The sequence below is a fragment of the Prunus mume genome, linkage group LG5, assembly GCF_029339155.1.
Source record: "Prunus mume cultivar Tortuosa linkage group LG5, ASM2933915v1, whole genome shotgun sequence".
In the NCBI taxonomy this organism is placed as follows: domain Eukaryota; kingdom Viridiplantae; phylum Streptophyta; class Magnoliopsida; order Rosales; family Rosaceae; genus Prunus; species Prunus mume.
This window is the reverse complement of record NC_142702.1, coordinates 14474494-14495273: the sequence shown is the minus strand read 5'-3', so window position 1 is coordinate 14495273 and position 20780 is coordinate 14474494. Positions and strand designations below refer to the sequence as shown.

The window sequence follows — 20780 nt, the reverse complement described above, 5'->3', positions numbered from 1 at the left end:
AAAAGTAATAGAGTTTCCGGTCATCAAATGTGCCGAAAAGCTTGTCGGGGAGTTTGTGGTGGTGGTTGGAGGAGGGGATAAAGGGGCAGGGTGTCGAGAGTTATTTTTTATTTTTTTATTTCCTTTTAAATTCTTTATTAAGATTTTAAAGATTTTTTAACTTAATTTTTTATGTTTTATTTTAATTTTTAATTATATTAATTATTAGAATAATAATTATGTTTTTACCTATGTGGAGGAGGGTGTAATTGGTACTTAGGTGAAGGGAATAAATTAAAAGCTACTTTAAAGACTTACCAACTAAACAAATCTGAGCTTAAACTGAGATCAATATGACTAGTCAATGGAGAGCCATAAAATAGCAACAATCACACACAGAGTAAACAACTGATACCTGCAAACCTAGAAAATCACTAGTGACAACCTAGACACTTAGAAGACTCGTCAATCTAGGCATCCCTTGTGTTAACAACAATTAAGATGAGATGTGTGTGTGTGAATACATCAAGAACAAGTATATTGCAACATTCAAATGATGACTAGTCAAATAGCAAGAACACAAACCCAGCTAAACATGAACAACAAACCCAGAAAATTGTTCACCTAGAAACTCACCATTGGGAAAAACTGGGAGTCATCATCCGATCAGGCAATCCACTAAGTAAAGAAAATTCTTACAGAGAAATCACAGGCAAAAATCAAGGAAACCTAGATCTATTTAAGGAATGAGCTATACCTCCTCCATGCAATCTTCTTTTCCAAACTTAGCAAAGCTTGCAGCTAGTCTTTCATGGCAATGACAACTTCCTCTTCAGCTTGTTCATCCCATGGCACCGGCGGCTTGGCTTCAATCAGAACAGGAACCCAAAATTTGGATTCAAAATAAAATGACCAATTGCTTCAAGAAACCATACTCTTAAGAAATCAATCTAGAATATGATCTAGATCTATATGAGTATGTGTTTGATTTAGCTAGATGAAAATTTCATTTTCAATGCAATTTTCAAAATCTATTTAGAAAACTCATTTATGAAGAGATGGAGAAATCACTTCCAAAGAAAATGAGAGCAAAGGAGGAGAACCTCACTACCTCTCAAAACCACCTTTTCTGAAGTAACAACCCCAAAAGGAATGAAGGGACCATTTACCCAAAATTCCTAGGTTTGAAACAGACAGATGACAGCAGAAGAATATCAAAGAATAAGACAAAATTCCTTAAGACCAGCTAGGAAAAACGAAGTGAGCTGGCATACCTCATGAAGCACAAAAGATGACTAGTCAAACACATACAAAATGACTAGTCATAACCTAATGCAATCTAATGAATGTAATACATAATTTACCTTTTGCATCCCTTGAATATGTTGAGCCATTAATGATCACAACCAAAGGAGAACAACTAGATAACAATTTAACCCAGTCTAATAACCTTGAGCTTGGGAAATACATTACATGACTTATTACAAAGTTGGCAAAGAAAGCTAAAAGAATACTAGCTAGAATACAACTCAACAGCGGGCTCCATTTGCCATGTCACCACTCCATTGCTGGATAATATTCCATGTGTATGAAATTACAAAAACACCCCTATCACATAATAAAAGTAAATATTAGGGCTAAAGTGAGTCACCAAACCTTAGTCAGCGGGGGGAAGTGAGTGATTTTAAGTTTGAGGGGGCAAAGTGAGATTTGACAGTAGTTTCAAGGAGAATTAGTGTAAATAAGCCTTCTTTTTACACAATACCCAATTCTGTCTCTAAACACCCTTTTATTTTCCAATAAAATGGCCTTATGCCATGTAGTTATTCCTCCTATACATGAAACTCATGTTGTATATGTATGTATGTGAACTATTTGGTTGGATCATAGTTCTAGTGAGAAAAGTTAATATTCTCTTTTTTTTTTTTCTTTATGCCAACGAGAAAGGTTAATATTCTTCAAATTAGTGTTATAGTTCGGATAAAAACACAATTGAGTTTGAGTTATTACTTTGCATTTTTATTAGTCACAATGACACTTTTGGGGCACACCAACGAAGAAAATCAGAATAGTTATTCCTATGAATTTATAATGTATTTACTATGGACTATGGAAGCTAAAACATAGAAAAATAATAATAAATTGAAGAGAATGACACTTGGCAATAGTGGCAAGGTGCGTCGTACTCCACATGTCATTTAAACATCATTTTTTTTGTTTTTATCTTTTTTTGTTTTTTTTTTTTTTTTTGAGAAATTCTAGGATTGCATTCATAATTCAGCCAAAAAAGCCATTAGCCACAAGGGGCCAAAACAAACTAGATGGTTGGAGGAAAATTTTAAAAAGTCACAAAAATTTATTATCAAAACTCATAAAAAATACATCAAAAATTGCTATAGAACTTATTACAACATTATCTTCGATTAAGAAGTTCCAAATCAAATTTTGATTTAGGGAAACTGGAAAATAAAATTGGAAGAAGAGTTCTAGTGAAGAAGGCTAATGATTCAATTTAGTATTATAATTAGTATAAAAATAAAATTTAGGTTGAGTTATTAATGTGCACTTTTATTGTATGTCAAAATGAGTTTTTTGGTGCTTTACAAACAAAAAAAATGTCAGAATGAGTTCTTAGAAATTTTCGCTATATATTTTTCTTTTAGATTCTTAATGTATTTATTACGAATTTGGGAGATAAAAGCATGAAAAAATAAAGATAAATTGAAGATAAGGACACATGAAAGCAACGTAAGCATGTGTCATTAGTGTTTCTAACAGGTGTCATTCTCCAGTAGTGCCACGTGTCACTAAAAATTTAACAGTTACATAATAAAGTTTACCCAATGCAGAGATACATTCCAAGCATAGACAATTTGGCTTCACAAAAGTAGTTAAGTATGAATTTAGAAATTGAGGAGTTCTTCTGTTTGGAGATCTTATAAGCTTTAGTCTTGTTTTCTCCAAGTTTAGCTATGGAAGGAATCTCTTGTATCGAACGATATGTTGCTGAGTTTTGTGGAGGTTATATTTACTAACTGCCAACTTAGCTTCTCTAAATCCATGTCCATAAATTTTGTCAACACCCATTGTCATCTTGTATGCTAAATACATTTTCAACTTCCTGGTAAATTGAGTAAACTTGATTATGTAAGACTCCAAACTATTTTTCTCCTCCTCACAAAACCAATCCAACCATTGGTATTCGATTGCTTCGCAAATACCTTCACAAACTGTTTTATCCAAATCCGTACAACCTATTACAATTTACAAAGTACCATTACTAAAAGAAATTCATTGGACAATGATATTTTTTGTTCACAAAAGAAGTTTGTATACATTTTTGGTTCCTAATATACTAAAGGGCTTTCCTTTAATATAGTGGATACGAAAAGTGCCAATAAAAATAAAATATTTGTGGACACCAATACCTATGTCCATTGATTTTTTTTTTCAGTAGTAATGTACAAATATTTTATTACAAGGGAAAAATAGCTTAACAAAAACTTAATCCTTTTTAAATTAAGTGAAGAATAATCTTGATTTCAAACCTTGAAGATATAACTATGCATGCATCATCTCATGCGCCAAAATCCTACCCATTGTTACCCTGTATGCAATAAAACATTTATTAAAATAAAAGATTTCATAATTTGAGAAACTTAAAATAAAAGTTTAACAAAAAAAAAAACTTATAATAAAAAGTATTTGAGAAAAAATAGGCCGAACAAAAGAAGAATTGATGACCCTTTGCGCTTGATCAACTTCTTCTCTTTCTCCACTTGGATATTATACCCATTTTTGGAACAATTTGCAATTTGATACAAATTAGAAGCACAATTGTCAACCCCAAACAAATTTCTCTCTCTCTCTCTCTCTCTCTCTCTCTCTCTTACAGAATCAACCCCAAGCAAAATTCTTCTTTATCTGAAAAATAAATAAATAAATTTCCCACATGTCCTAAGAGCATCCACAATGGACTCCCTAAACCACCTCTTTAGATAAAATTTAGGGAGTAAGTAAGAAAACCCACCTCCAACCATGCTCCCTATCTAACTCCTAAAATAGGGTGACCTCTAGGAGCTCCTAAATCTGAGGAGAGATGATGAACTCTTAGTGGCTCCCTATAATTTAATGCTACCTTTTTAATGAATATTTTAAAACCTTTAATCAATATTGTCTATTTATATATACTAGCCTCTCCACACGCGCTTCCGCGCCTGCGGAGGGCTTTTTTTTAAAAATAATTTAAATTTATTTTAGAATTAAAAAAGATAATGGGTAGTTGTATTCCATAAAAATAGGATCCATTATCTGATTTTTCTTTTAATTTTAAATTTTTTTAAATATGAAAAAGTTTGAATTTACCATATTGTCCTCATTTAATTAATAATTTCAATTCTTAATGTTTGTATTAACCAAGGGCATTTTTGGTATTTTGAATGTTTCATCATTCTCTACCTTTTGCTTTATATATAGAGATATATATATATATATATATTAATAGAGATGGACCATTTATGTTGAATTAAAATATAATTCTAGCATTTATGACTCGCTAAACTTGAGAGTAAGATTGAAGTTGAAATTTTATAGAAAGCTCCTAAAAATAAGCTTATTTGAGGGATACTCCTTGTAGGGCTCACTTCGGATTGTATTTCACTAATCTAAACCGTCTATTTTGTAGATACTCATTCAAAGATCATCTCTACAAAAAATCACTTGAATCCGATATCATTTGACCACTCAATTGAGTTCTTGAAATTTTAGTACTTTCTTGAAGCACCGTGTTCATTGATTTTGTAGGATACAATTGGATGTCGAAACGGTTTCCGATTTGTCTAATTTTTTGTAAAGATGATGTATGAATATAGACTTAAAAAATAGATGGTTTGGATCATTGAAAATAAATTCGTAAAATACCCTAAAGGGCGTCCCTCAATAGAAGAAGACTATATATATATATATATATTGTTATGAATCTTCCTAGGCAGGCATTATTGATTGTAAACAATAACTTTTTTTTTGCTTTCTCCAATAACGAGATTAATATTGAAACATGGATCACATTAGACTACTTTGGGCCTTAATAATTAAATTACAAAAGGGACCATATAGGAATATTTCTTTAAGATGAAAAAAAAAAATGCAGGATTCTTGTTGTAACACCCCGACCCCAAATTTATTCAATGTTTAATTAATTTAAGTGGAATTGAAAAATTACCCGTGGGATAAGGGTATTTTGGTCATTTTCTTACCCGGAAGGAATTTGGGAATTCCGGTTGTACCGTTGCGTAGAGCACGGTGAGATGAGTCCGTAGACACGTAGTGGGCTCGAATCGGAGTTGTAACGAGAGAGATATGATCAGAAGAAGCTCAGTGGCATAATCGTAAATATTTGGAAATTGATTTTGGTTAAAAGACGGAAATGCCCCCGTCTGTCTCTCTCTCTCTCCCGCGCTCTCCTTCTCCCTCCGCTGGTTCGCGATAAAGAATGGAGGCCGCCACGTTTTGGCCGGCCGTGCTCTCGTCCGGCCACCAAAGTCGACGGCCAGGTACAAAATGACCGCCACCGTCCTCTTCCTACCCCAGTGGGTCTCGCCGCCACCGTGTTTTCGAAAACGAGGAGAAAGCGCCGGTTTTGATAGAAACTTCGCCGGCTTCGTTCTCCGTCGTCCGGCCGCCATTTTTGGCAATCAAGGTATGGAAATTCATCCCTTCTGCATGATCTAGCTGATGGTTGGGTAGGATTTCATAAATTTTGAGGCTAAGTAGCTCGATCTACGATTTGGAATTCGGCCGGTTTTGCGATCGCGATTCCGGCCACTTCCGGTCAGTTTTTGGGGTATGTCCAAGAACAAAAGTGACTCCAAATTAGGTGTATTACCTAGGGTAGGAGTCTTGGCTCACGATTTGGAGGATTTCCGGCGATGCGATATCGCTTTAGACACCCACGCGCCGGCGCGTGTGGCGGCGCGTGGGCACTGTAGCTGAGGGGCATTTTTGTCCCATTGTGATCCTCTCGATGTCACGAGCGCGTAGGTGTGCTCGGATCTCATTTTGGATACCGTTAGAGTTCCGAACGGATATCGCATATCGCGTATTTTCCGGGTTCGCTAGGTTTGGACCGTTGGATGGTCCTGAAATTATAATATGTTGATCTAGGTATTACCAGGATCATGTAGGATTTGACGGATCGTAAAATGGAGTCCCGGATACTCTAGAAATGCCAACCCTAGGGTTAGGGTTTTAGTGACCGTCCGATCGTGCGATCGTGAGCGATCCGACCGTCCGATCTGGACCAAACTTGCAGGACATGTGTCCTAGAGCCTGTAGAACCTATAGGAACTTTCGGATCAGAATTTGGAGGTTGTGGGCCCCGCAGGCTCGTTTGACCCTAGGTCGACCGTGAGACTTCCGAGATAGTCTTACCTTTCTTTGAAGGTTAGAATGACCTTAGTGATAGGTCTTGAACGTTGTCGAGCTAAATGGATTTTGTGGGTTTAGGATAATTGATGAATATTATTGGGGGAGTTTATAGAATGCTTTATTGGTTGAGGTTTATATAAGTTTAGAAATTATTTTATATATTTTAATTGTGTGGATGTATAAAGGTAAATAAAGCGATTGAATGTTAGCTTACAGTGCTATACGCACTACCCCACGTACACTTCCATAATGTGATTGTGTGAGGGCTGGTGAGAATGTAGTCGCCTAGTGGTGAGGTCGCACGCCTTTGGATTAGCCGGCGTGTTGATGCACCCCATACGTGGCCGGTACGTCCCGACGTATGAGGAGATGTGATTGTGTGAGGGTGGTGAGAATGTAGCCAGCCCGGTGGTGAGGTCGCACGCGCTTTGGATTAGCCGGCGTGTTGCGGACTCCCATACGTGGCGGGTGCGTCCCGACGTATGAGGAGATGTGATTGTGTGAGGGCTGGTGAGAATGTAGCCAGGCCCGGTGGTGAGGTCGCACGCCGCCTTTGGATTAGCCGGCGTGTTGACAGACCCCATACGTGGCCGGGTGCGTCCCGACGTATGAGGGGAGATATGGTTGTGTGAGGGCTGGTGAGAATGTAGCCAGTGCCCAGGTGAGGTCGCACGCGCCTTTGGATTAGCCGGCGTGTTGATGACCCCATACGTGGCGGGTGCGTCCCGACGTATGAGGAGATGTGATTGTGTGAGGGCTGGTGAGAATGTAGCCAGGCCCAGGTGAGGTCGCACGCGCCTTTGGATTAGCCGGCGTGTTGACACCCCATACGTGGCCGGGTGCGTCCCGACGATGAGGGAAGGTGTGATTGTGTGAGGGCTGGTGAGAATGTAGCTGACCAGGTGAGGTCGCACGCCTTTGGATTAGCCGGCGTGTTGACAGGCCCCATACGAGGCCGGGTGCGTCCCGTGGTATGAAGGGGTATATTGTGATTGTGTTTGGTGGGTTGTGATGGATAAATATTAGAATATATGAAATGGGTATGGCTGTAATGGTTTATGTGATATTAGGAGTCAGGATAGATACGGAAGAGCTACGTGTGGCTTGATCCCTTAGCAGGTACGTAGGCAGCCTGAAGTTACTAGGTGCAGCCACAGATTAGACCCCACTTAGGTGGTCTTATTGAGATTGGGTTGGACCTCGTTGTTGGTCCCAAAACTTGGTTGAATTGAGACTCGTCCTGTGGACTGAGCAAGTGAAGGTGTGCGTTTTTAGATTTTGAGGTTGTTATATGCATGTTGGATGCATTAAGTTATTTTAAGAACTTTGTGGGCAGTTCTGCTAGAATCATTTGAAGGCCGGAGGCCATTTTTGTAAATTGCATGAGATTGTATTGTGCATGCTACCGGTTGGGTTATAAAATGCGTTCTATGCAGGTGGAAATTTGGGGAAATGTTCAATTTACAGGGGAGACTCACGAAATTTCGGCAGGAAGTCTCGTGCCCTAATCCTCTCTGTAAACGAGGGCATAGATTTAAGGAGTGAACCCGGCATGGGGTGATGCCGGGATCTCCGCAGGTTCGTCTCGGGTTCTGGGAAATTCGGGACGGGTCCTGTCACTTGTGATATACGCACACTTTGACAAAACTAGGTGATGTTAAATTGGAATTCCCAATCCCACTTAAATAAGGAATTGTGCAACCCTATTAAAGCCTAATTAAATAAAGAGAACTCCCAATCCCAAGGAATTATGGAGGCCATATTAAAAGCCCACAAAATGGCAGCATGTTTTTTTTTTTTTTTTTAAAGCCTAGTCCAAAACGATTTCGTTTCACTACAAGAACGCATGCATTAGTTGACACTTCAGAATTTGTATAAATTCCATGTGAAACACAAACAGGGGCCGTGTGCATTTATGATCGAGAAAAAAGAAAATTTACATGTTATATGGCATCCAGACTTTGTTGTGTGTTGCAATGTACTACCATCTTGGACAAAAACCAAAGCAATTTGGGAATTTTGATGAACTCAAGAATTATTATGAGAAATTACTCATTCCATGAGGTTCCCTGCGCCCCTCATTCGCCGGATTGTATGACCAGGGTTATTGGGACTTGGAATGGGACAATATACGCTGGAAGGAGGAAGAACAAGAAAGATTTTGAGGGTGGCTCTGATGAGGAGCTAGAGAGGCCGCTTTCCAAGTATGAGAGGAGGCAAAAGACGCTGAAGAAGGAAGCTCTAGTGTACCTGTTGGGTAGCAAGAATCCGGAGAATGCTGTGGCTGTGATGGAGGAATTGGTAGCAAGGAAGAAATTGCTGAAATGTGTTTCGAATATGGATTCGGAGGAGCTCGGATTGTTGCTGATGTTTTTGCAGAAGCACTCGACCTTGGACTGTTGATGGGGTTGACAAAGAAGGTTCTTGAGATGAGGGCTGAAGACATTAGAGCTTCTGACGATTTGAAGGGTCATATTAGAAAGGTCTGTTGCGGAGGAAATACAAATACAACAATCATTGCAAGAGATACAGGGTATAATTTCTCCTTTGTTGAGGATCACGGGAAGATGATGAAACTTGATTGCTTCATGGTTACGTTTTTACTTATCACCTGCCCGAGGTTTCTTCTTATCATGGCAAGACAGCATCTGCAATTTTGTTTCTTTGGAATCTTCTCTGTATGTTTGTTTTTTTAATGTTGTTGCAAGCAGTCTCAGTTTTACTGACAATAAATGTTGGCTCATGTTAAGTAGTCTTACACCCTTGATATGTTTCCATTTACGTAGGATTCCATATCACCATCTGGGATGGTCTTGTTAGTAGTAGGTAACAGGCCGTGTAATTCTTGAGCTTTTAATTTTTCTTCTATTTATTTTAATTAATTGTGAACCCTATAATTTAAATAATAAAATTTATACAAATTATGTTCAAGAACTTGCTCATCCTCCAAATCATCCATCCCTCTGCCAATTTTCTCTACTTTTTCATATGTACATTATTGGATATGTAATTTACTTTTTTTTTTTTTGGTTTACAATTTTAGGGGGAGATATGTTAGAGGGAATGTCAACCAAAAGAAATGGGGTTATTGATATGCTATTAATAGGGAGTTTTAATTACAATTATGATAGTTAATGAAATGTTTGGAATAAATTATAAATAAAATATGAAGTCTGATGGCAACAATGTAAAAACATAGGAATACTATGAGCTCTTATATCCTGCTGGTTGTTTAAGTTTGAAATTGAGTTTTACACATATATTTATGGAATGATTAAAATATGTCTAGGAAATAGGAATTATAGGGACCTCTATTGCACAAGCCCTATAAATTAAACTACTTGTCATTGCTCAAATATTATTATAGCCAGGGAATTATGTACATAGTAAGAGAGACACATAGAGAAGAGAGTCACTTATATTAACAACAAGTCAAAGCTGCTCTAGAATCTAGTCAGTAATGACCTTGATTATCGCGTGATCGACAAGGTTGGTGCATGTAGAAGAAGCTCTTCTCTTCTTCCATATGCAATAAAGGACTCCTAGCAATGTGAGGAAAGCCACTACTCCTTCTATTGGTGCAACAATTGATTCAATCCACATTGTCTGCCTACACCAAACCAATTACATAATTAGTTACCACTACACTGTATTTGAAAATAAGGAAGGAAAAGAAGAAGAAGAAGAAGAAAAAGGTGGACCATCGTAATTAGGGGTCATCATTAAGCCTGCGAGCCTATGCGCCGATAGGGGGCCGTCTAGCCCATCGAGAAAAAGTCTGGCCCGACCAGTTATAGGCCATGGGCCACCCTAGCCCATTGTTGAGTGGGTTGGGCTTTGGCTTAGGTGTCTAAAGCCCAGCTCAGCCTATAGGCTCGACCCATAGGCTCGGCCCATTTGAGCCCAAGAAAGCCCGGCCCGACACGCCCATAAAAGCTCGGCCCATGGGCTCACATACATATAAATAAATATATAATATAATAAACCCAAGTTAAATGAAAGATTGAGAAAATTATTATCTATTATCATTGTAAGAACTAAAAAAAATGAAGATAAAATATGAGTTTATTAATATGGCGGTTGTATAACTATATCTTTATATTTATGGAGAAAAAAAAAAGAACTATGAAGTTATTAACAAAGAAAAAAATGGAGACATAAACTTATAGACAAATGTAAATAGAGAACTATGAAAAAAAAAAAGGAAACATAGAAACACACCAAAACATAGAAAAAAAAAAAGAATTGACAAAAAAAATCCATATAAAAAAAAAAGGTCAAAATAAAGTAAGCCCATTTAGGCACGGCCCATTTGGCTTAACCCAGTCCAGCTCATGGGATAAGCTTGGGCTTTAAATTTTTCAAAAAAATTCGGCCTAACCCGTTATTTTCTCTCTTTATTTGAAGCCTGACCCTGCCCAAACCCATTAAATTTGGGCCGGGCTTGACGAGGCCTAATCCTAATGGATTGGAGGTGTGGAGAATAAACTAATTCTTGATTGAAGAGGGAAGATATGATATTTGATTGAATTTAACCACATGGCATTCTGACCTATTCTCTCCTATGTGCCTTATATGCTAAGCTTATTTGATTGTGTCTCATGCATCGGGATGCAATGCGTGTTTTGGATTGGCTAATGCCTGATTGGGGAGAGAGAGAGAGAGAGATTCTTTTTGTTGGATTCTAAATGAATGAACTAATTGAGTAGGGCATTGAAAATGGTTAGTGGAGGTATGAAATGACAAGACATTGACAAGTTATAGTGTGAGAGAGAAATTGGGTAAGTGAAAGTCACTATATCACTTAAATTTAAATTTTAAAGGGCACTTTTGGTTCACAAAAGAAGTTTGCAACGACACTTTTGGTTCCTAATATACTAAAGGGCATTCCATTAATATAGTGGACACGAAAAGTGCCAATAAAAATAAAATATTTGTGGACACCAATACCTATGTTCATTAATTTCTTTTAGTAGTAATGTACAAATGTTTTATTACGAAGGAAAAATAGCTGAAGAAAAACTTAATCATTTTCAAATTAAGTGAAGCATAATCTTGATTTCGAACCTTGAAGATATAATCATACATGCATCATCTCATGCGTCAAAATCCTACGCATTGTTACCCTGTATGCAATAAAACATTTATTAAAATAAAAGATTTCATAATTTGAGAAACTTATAATAAAAGTTTACAAAAAAAAAAAAAAAAAAAAAAAAAACTTATAATGAAAAAGTATTTGAGAAAAATTACTCCGGTAGTCCGAACAAAAGAAGAATTGATGACCCTTTGCGCTTGGTCAACTTCTTCTCTTTCTCCACTTGAATATTATACCCATTTTTTGAACAATTTGCAATCTGATACAAACCAAAAGCACAATCGTCAACCCCAAACAAATTTCTCTCTATCTCTCTCTGCTTTTGGTTTTTTTACAGAATCAACCCCAAGCAAAATTCTTCTTTATCTGACAAAAAAAATCCCACATGTACTAATTGATATGGTAGCAAAAATGTGATCTTTCTAGGCATATATATATATATTTTTGGTAATGAATCTTCCTAGGCAGGCATTATTGATTGGAAACAATAACTTTTTTTTTGCTTTCTCCAAAAGGGACCATATAGGAATATTTCTGCACCTATTAGGACGGTGTGTGGTGGTAAGAATAAAATAAAAACGAAATAAATCTTTGAGTATTGCAATATTAAACATCATTCAAGGAGCTCAAGTTGTAACAATATCAATAGTATTGTAACTTGCATTGCAATCCTACGCTTCTTGCGAATCATCAAAATTTATGCTGATGAAGATATCCATTATTCATTTCATGATCATATTTTACCATTAGAAACATGAAATGGAAATTGTGTCAATTAAAAGGAATATTAAAAGATTGAAAATTAATGAAAGTGAAATGGAAAATTTTTCGGAAATGTTTCATGTATGGAGATGTGATGTGTAGAAAAAGCGTTGCAAATAAGATCACCCTATGTGGCACACTTTTGGTAATGTTGAGAAAGTAACCGGGAGATATCACTTTATTCCCTTTTTCATGTGTTTTTTTTACTAGAGGTGTCAAACGGGACAGCCGGCCCAAGACGGCACGAGCCCAACCCTTTTAAATGAGGCGCACGAATATTAATGGGCTGTGCTCGGCACGACATGAAAACTTGGGCAGGGCTAGGATTAAAAAATGAGGTCCAATGGACCGGGCCGGCCCATGACCCGAGCCCGCTTTAAGCACGACATGAGCCCAAGCCCGCTTTAAGCACGGCCCAAGCCTGGTCCACTTAACATTTTTTTCTTTCTCAAAAGTCAAAATGCAATAATTTGACATATAATGTCATTATTTATATGGTTTTTTTTATATTTAAAAAAATCATAAGCATAGATGTCTTTCATTTTAGGGAAATTACTTGGGTCCTTAATTAATTAAACATATCAACTACGAATTAATTAAACAACATTGGACTTGATATCTAATTAGTAAATATGACATATACGCATCTCTTATAATCAAAGCAAGACATTTCTTCTCATATAAAATAATAAGTTGTTTAAAGATGAAAAGTTGAAGTGGACTTTGTGGAGTTGGACACTTTTTGCCCTCCGCCCTTTCATATTATTTGGATGTTTGATTGATTAATGTTTTCAAATAGTTCATCATTTCCTACCAATAATTATATTTTTAATGTTTATAATTTGAATTATCTAGTGGAAAAAAAAATCAAGTGAAAAAAATTCAAATTAAATGGGTTGGTTCTTGGGCCCGAGTATGGCACAAGCACAGGCACGGCACGAGCCCGGCCTGGCCATTTTCAATGTGGACATGGGCTTTGGGCCGGGCCAGGATCAATAATTTTACTAAATGGGCCGGCACAACACGGCCCGATAAATTAAATGGATGGCTGACCTAAAGACGAAAATACTAAAAGCACGAGTTTAAATGGGACGAGCCGGCCCGGCACGACCCGTTTGATACCTCTAGTTTTGAGTATGAATAGAAAATAAAATTTGTATAAATTTTCAATAATCCATATTAAATCAAATTTAAAAAAATGCATTTAATGATATATTGTAATTTAAAATTGTTAATAGGGCCAAAATGGTCATGAAAAATGTGCATTTAATATTTGTTCATTTTCCCAAACTTTCCTATGAGAAGGGAAAACAAAACCCAAGTTGAGAGGAGGGCTTCACTTTCTCCTCCTACTTTCCTATGTGCAAGGCAACTATTTCCCATGTATGAACTTACCGAACATGGGAAAGCAATTGATTTCTCATCCCCAAGCCTATTTTCCCATGAACCAAATGGGGCATAATAGTGAAAGTAATTGTTGGGAATGAAAGTGAGAAGAAAAAAACTCTGTATAGCAATGTGTTAATCTTGGGAAACTTACGAGTAGAAAAGTGAAATTTACCCTAATTTCTATAAACAAACCCCATACCATTTAATTTCTATAAACAAACTCAAAAAGGATAGATGACCCTGTTGAATTTAATTTTGATTATTAAATTACTTTGATGTCATGTTGAGTGTTTTTTATTTTTTATTAAGAGCTTTTGGGATTGGGCTTGTTTTAAGAAATCAATTGTAGTTTTGTAATTTATAGGAAGTTCTAAACCTCTTTGTTATGTTGTAAATGAGCTTTGTGTGGGTTTCTAAAGTCCATTTCATGTAAGGTTATAATGTGGACCCCTATATTAGTTATAATAGTGAAACTCTCTTATTTTTACATGCTTTCTAGCATCCGAGTTTTCCTTTTTAAGAGTACCAAGAGAGGGAAATACAAATTTCTAAACCAAAAACATACCAAAACAAAATTTGGGTATTTGGTTGCTAAGAAAATTCGTCTTTGGAAAAGCAGACGTAATATATATATATATTTTTTGGTCGGATAAAAGCAGATGGAATTTGAAGTTGGGGAAAAGGAGCCGAGTATTTAGAGTGTGATTTTGTTCTCTTATGAATTTAAAGTCGCCCCAATTGATGAATTAAAAAGTTAGTTCAATTGAGGAAAGCAATCAGGAGTTGTGCATATTTTTCTGAATTGTGGCTATAAGGGTCAAAAGATACAGAGGAAAGAAAAAAACCTTTCCCTTTCCAATTTGTTACAGGAAAAAGTTTTTAAGAACTTTCCCTTTCCTATCTGTTACAGGTCAGACCCAAAAAAAACAATTATTCCTATTTGTTACAGGGGCCATCAGCCAACTTTCCTTTTTCCTAGTATGAGAACATGTTTCCTAATACAAGAAAAAAGGAAAAAGAAAATATTCATCTCTTACTCCTAAAAGCACAAGGTGTTACGAGTAGGCTATAAAATCACCCCAAAGTCTGTTAACCTTTGCAACTCAAATCACTCAACCCTTGAACTTCCATAGCCAGAAAAGAAAAACTCTTCCAAGTTCTCAACTCAAAGTCTTGGTTAATATTACAAAGACCAAAACAATGGCCTCCGTTGAGATGAAGAAGATAACCCTGAAGAGTGACGACGGTGAGATCTTCGAGGTGGAGGAGGCTGTGGCCATGCAGTCGCAGACCATCCGGCACATGATGGAGGACGATTGTGCTGATGGCGCGATACCTCTGCCAAACGTGACCAGCAACATCCTAGCGAAGGTGATCGAGTACTGCAGAAAGCACAAAGAAGAGGCCGCCGATGGCGAGAACAAAAAGGACATTTTGAAGGAATGGGACGCTGAGTTCGTGAAGCTGGACCAGGTCACTCTGTTTCACCTAATCATGACTGCAAATTATCTCAACATCAAGAGCCTGCTGGATTTGACCGCCCAAACTGTGGCGGAGATGATCAAGGGAAAGACACCTGAAGAGATCCGTGAGACGTTCAACATCAAGAACGACTTCACACCTGAGGAAGAAAAGAAGATTCGTGAGGAGAACCGGTGGGCATTCGAGTGAGAGAGTTAGAGATCCCCTTAAATTACATACATGCTATTATTACATAATTTGACATTTTGTCTATTATTTTTCTTCTAGTTATAATTTTTTTTTAACCTGTTCTTTTTTAAATAAATTTTTTTGTTAGGTGATTGCTTAGATGTAATCAAGATTTCTGCAAAACCTCTTTTGTCAAATATTTCCATCTAATGATACAAGAGTTATGTCTCCCTGTCTTGTGTGTATGGACCAAGCTTTTTGTTATCAGATAAATTCTTAACAAATTACATCTCTTGGAAATTAACTAAACTGACTCACAGACCAAACGGCTAACGTTATCATGATTGCTCCTCTAATTTTTTTTCTATTGGGAAGAAAAGCATAGTCACCAAGATTGACATCCAACCAAAAGATCACAGGCAATAAGATTTATTTATTTATTTTTCTATTGGCAATCTTTGTCAAATACGCATCAATATGAACAAAAAACTGCAGAAATCAAGAACCTGATCAAAACTCCTGAGTTGTGCAACTCCTACACATCTTTGTACAGCAACTGATATTTGGGTATTCGTTCCGGCGGCAACGGGCAGCTCACGATCAGCTTCCCTTTCATAGCTCCTCTAAAAATCGCCTCCACGACATCAATGAAGTCCTGTTTTCGCTGAAACGCACCGACCCATTTGGTGTGATCCGCTGTTCCCGAGTCCATCTTCATGTGGTGGGCATTGAAGAAGAACACCGTCGATGGAATCAGAGTGATGTCGAAGTATTTGGCGTAGACTTGAATGTCCTCCGAATCGATATCCACGAGCGCAACTGCTGCGAACCTTGAGACCTCTCGCGCCGTTTTGGCGAGGACGTCGTCGAGGAGGAGGCAGACGGAATCGGAAGCTCGGCCGAAGCGGAGGAGGAGGACTTTGTCGATGGTGGATCTGATGAGAGAATCCACCTCTTGCTTCTTCGTCAGCGTCGTCAATAGGTAGTTCATCTTCCTGCCCTAGAGGGACAGATTTAAACGCAGTGATGCAATTCGATAACAGAAGCTTGAAAAAGAAAGGGGAAGGTTGCAATTCAGATAACAAAGAGATCAGGAGAATGGGTGCGGTTTTGGGATCTGAAGGAGATGAGAGAAAAGAAGAAATTTTAGGATTTTGGGCCTTGAAATTTATTGATGATTTTTAAAAATAAATTGTCAAAATTAGGATTTGGGCCTTTGAAAACATAAAGATTTGTGATAAAAATTGAAAACATAAAGTAAAAAAGATGCTAACTACAAATAACCTAAGCTATTAAAAATACATATATATTGTTGTTTCCCTCCCGACAATTTTTTATTTTTTATGGTTGGAATCTAGTTTCATTGATAGAAAGGCAATGCCAATTACAAGATAGTGGAACTCATAAAAATGAGTCCAAACAAATGCAACAGTAAAAGCCCACTAGAAATAAAACTAAAAAATGCATAAACCCATAGTCCACAACTAACATAAAGTCAGAGTACAAAACTGGGATAAAGCCAAAGCCAATCAAAAGCAGAAACACCACCAAACGCCAAAGTACCGTTGCCGCTGCTTCCATGAAGACCGAGACATCGCCACTAGCACTAATGATGAGTGAAAGAATTGCAAATTGTTGGAAAATTTAATATTAAATAATATTGATTTTCCTATTTGAATGGAAATTAATAAAATCCCTTGGGTTAAAGACATCTTCACATGGGGAGTAACAACTCTTCAAACTAAGGGATGCATTGTTTGGGGTGACAACTCTTCAGACCAAGGGATGCGTTGTTTGCCTTTTGAGATTGAGATACCTTTTTAGAAATGGTATTTCATCATCTATAAATAGAGCAATCATCCTGCAGTTTTATTCATTCAGTTTAATTATCTACATACAGACTTTTACACATAGAAAGCATTAGAGTTTTCATAAAGAGAGGTTCCTGCATAATTTGGTTCAAAGTTCCTTGTGAATTGCAGTGCTTCTTTCACAAGGAAGGGAGTCGTTGTATCCTGGGAGGCGAACGCTAGTGAACCATAAGCACCAGTGTGGGGCGTAATTCGTCTTAAGGTCAGAGTGTCCAACACTTGCCTCGACTCAATTAAGGTTCTTCTAATTCAATTCTCCTTTTGTAAAAATCTGTTTTATGTGCAGTATTTATTTTATAGCAATTTAGCACTCAAATTTTCCAACAATCTTAAGACGAATTATATGTGTTAATTGCTATATACATTAATCTGTGTTTAATTGCCATATACATTAATTTGTGTTTGTGCATTTAAATGTTAGCGTTGCAAAGGTTTGATTTTGGTACAAACAGAAAAACATCTTTTAATGAGTTGTTTATTCTATTGAATTGGTTTCCTGTTAGTTTCTTTTGTTTTATACAATTCAAAGTTAAACAAATCTAAATAATCGGGACCATTCAATAAAGTCTGCCACAAACACTGATTGCCTTCTGTTTCTATTGTTAAGAAAAAGGTGCAAAATAGTTTGCATATGTAGTCTGCACCCGTGTAGGGAATTTATGTATATTGGCATCACTGATTTTGAATCTAATGCATATAACAGTTTTAGTGCATCGTTGACTTGAGATTAAATTAGTTGCTTATATCGAATGCCTAGTTTAATTTCAACTCCATCTTTTGAATGAATACGCTGTCGCTGTTTACTGTACTCTAATTTTAAGTTGTTTCATATTGTGACTCTTGGATATGTCATAATCAATTAAGAGTTGTCATAGCCAGTGTATATATTTGTGACAGTTCCATGCATTGGAACAGACTAAAAGTTGCTATGATATTCGCCATGACGAATTGCAGACCAAACTAAGTGGTTTCGAGTTCCACTGTCATTATGCAGATTTGGATGCCTTCAAGGTACTGTTAAGAAACCATTTGATGTTTTCTGTCATAAATGGGTCTTAAGGCTATGAAGATGTCCATCGGTTACACAAAACCAGATTTTGGGTTGAGTCGATGTTTGTTAGAAAATTTGATACTTACATATTAAGTTTTCTAAATTAAAGGAAAGTGGACATCAAAATCTGGAAGTTTTGCTGGTGTTAGGCAAAACAAAATTTTGTGAAGGCAACCCATTTTATGACAAAACATATATTCTATGATTTTGTATAGAATATTAGGTTCATGCAATGTGCTGGGGCTGTTGGAGATATACTACCTATAGAATGAGATGCATATGTACAAAGGGTACCAAAGCCTTACCCTATGTATAAATTGATGTGCACTTTATAAAGAAAAATTAGTTTTATAATGATTTGCTTTAATCAATTAATGAGGGTATGGTAACTAGAACATGTTAATTATGTTATAAACATGGTTCTATTACTAATGCAACATTGAATTGATTTAAAGGAAGTTATAAACTAATACTATAGAATATTATCTCATTCTTTAGAATAAAGTAAAAGTTTTCTCCTTCTTAGGCATATGAAAAAATGATTAACAGATTGCTTAATACCTTCCACAATTATGTGAAAATTGTGGGGGTGACAGGCATGACGGAAAATTTGGAATTCTATTTCCTGACAAAGAAAATAGAAGTTTTCTAGATTAGTACATAAGCACCACGTTTTTGTGGAGAGAGGCTTTGATGTTCATAAGAGTTTAAATTTCTCTTATACAAGGTATGAGAAGGTTAGAGACCTTCCTATAAGTACCACAAATGTGGGGGTGTCTAACCGAGTATTAGAAGGTTACTCAGTTGACACAATTATTAAGTCTTAACAAAATAAATTAAAACTACTCTTGAATGTAATTTATTTCCATATATGAATTCATTATGGCAATATATTACAGAAATAGTCAACCTAGTGGATCCAATATTTAAAGGTCAGACTAAAGAGTTAGTTGATCATTGAGGGGAATGGGAGTATAAGCCTAAATATTTAAAGTCTCCATAGTGGATACCCAACCTAGCTGACTGGAGATCCCAAGATCTAGGTTCAAAAGGGACAACCAAATTATGGATGACTAAGTAGTAGCACTGCCGAGATTACATCTCCTACCCATGTCCTATGATGAAACAGTGCTACCTGTAGAGTGTTTTAGGGTAATCTTTGATTTTAATGATTCCTATAGCTTGGAAATCCGAGCGGGGTAGTGCAGGATACTCTTAATAGGAAGTCACCTATGTGAGTGTGAAATGAGGCCGTTTTTATGAGAATTTTTTAAGGCTTGAATTCTCTAAAGCTCTCATGAATACCAGGAATCGCTCAGGGCCAAAACGAGCACAACCGATCGAACCAGATATGTTTAGAAGGGTGTTGTGTGAGTGCTATTGTCTGGGTTTACACAAAAGGCTGAACAGTTCAAGACATCACGTTCACTGATTAGCCAAGTAAATCCGATAGTATTTCACTATGGAAGGTTCAAGGCCAAAAGCTACCTATCCAGATGCAGTATTCTTCTAATAGGAACTCTCTATAGTGTCTTCATTTTTTGTTTGCATATTGTTGAGTCAATTTCCATTCATGTGGGGGATTGTTGGAAAATTTAATATTAAATAATATTGATTTTCCTATTTGAATGGAAATTAATAAAATCCCTTGGGTTAAAGACATCTTCACATGGGGAGTAACAACTCTTCAAACTAAGGGATGCATTGTTTGGGGTGACAACTCTTCAGACCAAGGGATGCGTTGTTTGCCTTTTGAGATTGAGATACCTTTTTAGAAATGGTATTTCATCATCTATAAATAGAGCAATCCTCCTGCAGTTTTATTCATTCAGTTTAATTATCTACATACAGACTTTTACACATAGAAAGCATTAGAGTTTTCATAAAGAGAGGTTCCTGCATAATTTGGTTCAAAGTTCCTTGTGAATTGCAGTGCTTCTTTCACAAGGAGGGGAGTCGTTGTATCCTGGGAGGCGAACGCTAGTGAACCATAAGCACCAGTGTGGGGCGTAATTCGTCTTAAGGTCAGAGTGTCCAACACTTGCCTCGACTCAATTAAGGTTCTTCTAATTCAATTCTCCTTTTGTAAAAATCTGTTTTATGTGCAGTATTTATTTTATAGCAATTTAGCACTCAAATTTTCCAACACAAACACACAAAACAAATACAAAAACTAAAAATTTGAAAATCCCTAGCAATACATAAACTAACCATCAAAGACTCAATCACTCCTACAAAAACGAAACCACCAAACCACCAAGAGCGAAGCAACAGCCAATCCCAGAGCAAACCTGGGATAACACTTCCCAAAGCCAAAGAAACCAACATCCTAAGCAAGGAAGGAGGTGGTAACAACCCAAGAATGGAAGGAGGTGGTGCAAGCACCCGAGCAAGAGCTCTACACATCTTTTGAAGGGGACACAAAAAATCATGTTTGGATTAGTCGCTAAAGCCCAAGGGGGTTGATAGATCCAATAGCCATATAAGGAGGGAGGAATTTAAAGGGAGTTGGGAAATTTAAATTATTAAAATAAATAAATAAATAAAAAGGAAG

General features: G+C 36.8%; 1 protein-coding gene, 1 long non-coding RNA gene and 1 pseudogene across 3 annotated transcripts; 2 read left to right on the top strand and 1 right to left on the bottom strand.

Annotated features, from left to right (window-relative positions):
- Positions 1-14479: 14479 nt before the first annotated feature.
- LOC103331273 (mRNA splicing factor, thioredoxin-like U5 snRNP) lies at positions 14480-16456 on the bottom strand. Its single transcript, XM_008233885.3, has 2 exons — positions 15811-16456; positions 14480-15275 (listed from the first exon to the last, which is right to left on the bottom strand). The coding sequence occupies exon 1, from the start codon at positions 16293-16295 to the stop codon at positions 15840-15842; it is 456 nt and encodes a 151-aa protein (XP_008232107.2). The 5' UTR covers positions 16296-16456; the 3' UTR covers positions 14480-15275; positions 15811-15839.
- On the top strand, positions 14855-15532 carry LOC103331274 (SKP1-like protein 1A pseudogene; annotated as a pseudogene). Its single transcript, XR_016127406.1, has one exon. The product of XR_016127406.1 is annotated as an SKP1-like protein 1A pseudogene (transcript).
- Positions 16457-17235: 779 nt separating the features above from the next.
- Positions 17236-20318, top strand: LOC148917041 (uncharacterized). The gene is made up of 2 exons (XR_016127409.1): positions 17236-18186; positions 20160-20318. It is a non-coding gene; the product is annotated as an uncharacterized LOC148917041 (long non-coding RNA).
- Positions 20319-20780: the final 462 nt, after the last annotated feature.

Bases quoted from the DNA above. Each gene is read 5' to 3' on its own strand.
- LOC103331273 (XM_008233885.3), bottom strand. From the start codon at position 16,295: ATGAACTACCTATTGACGACGCTGACGAAGAAGCAAGAGGTGGATTCT.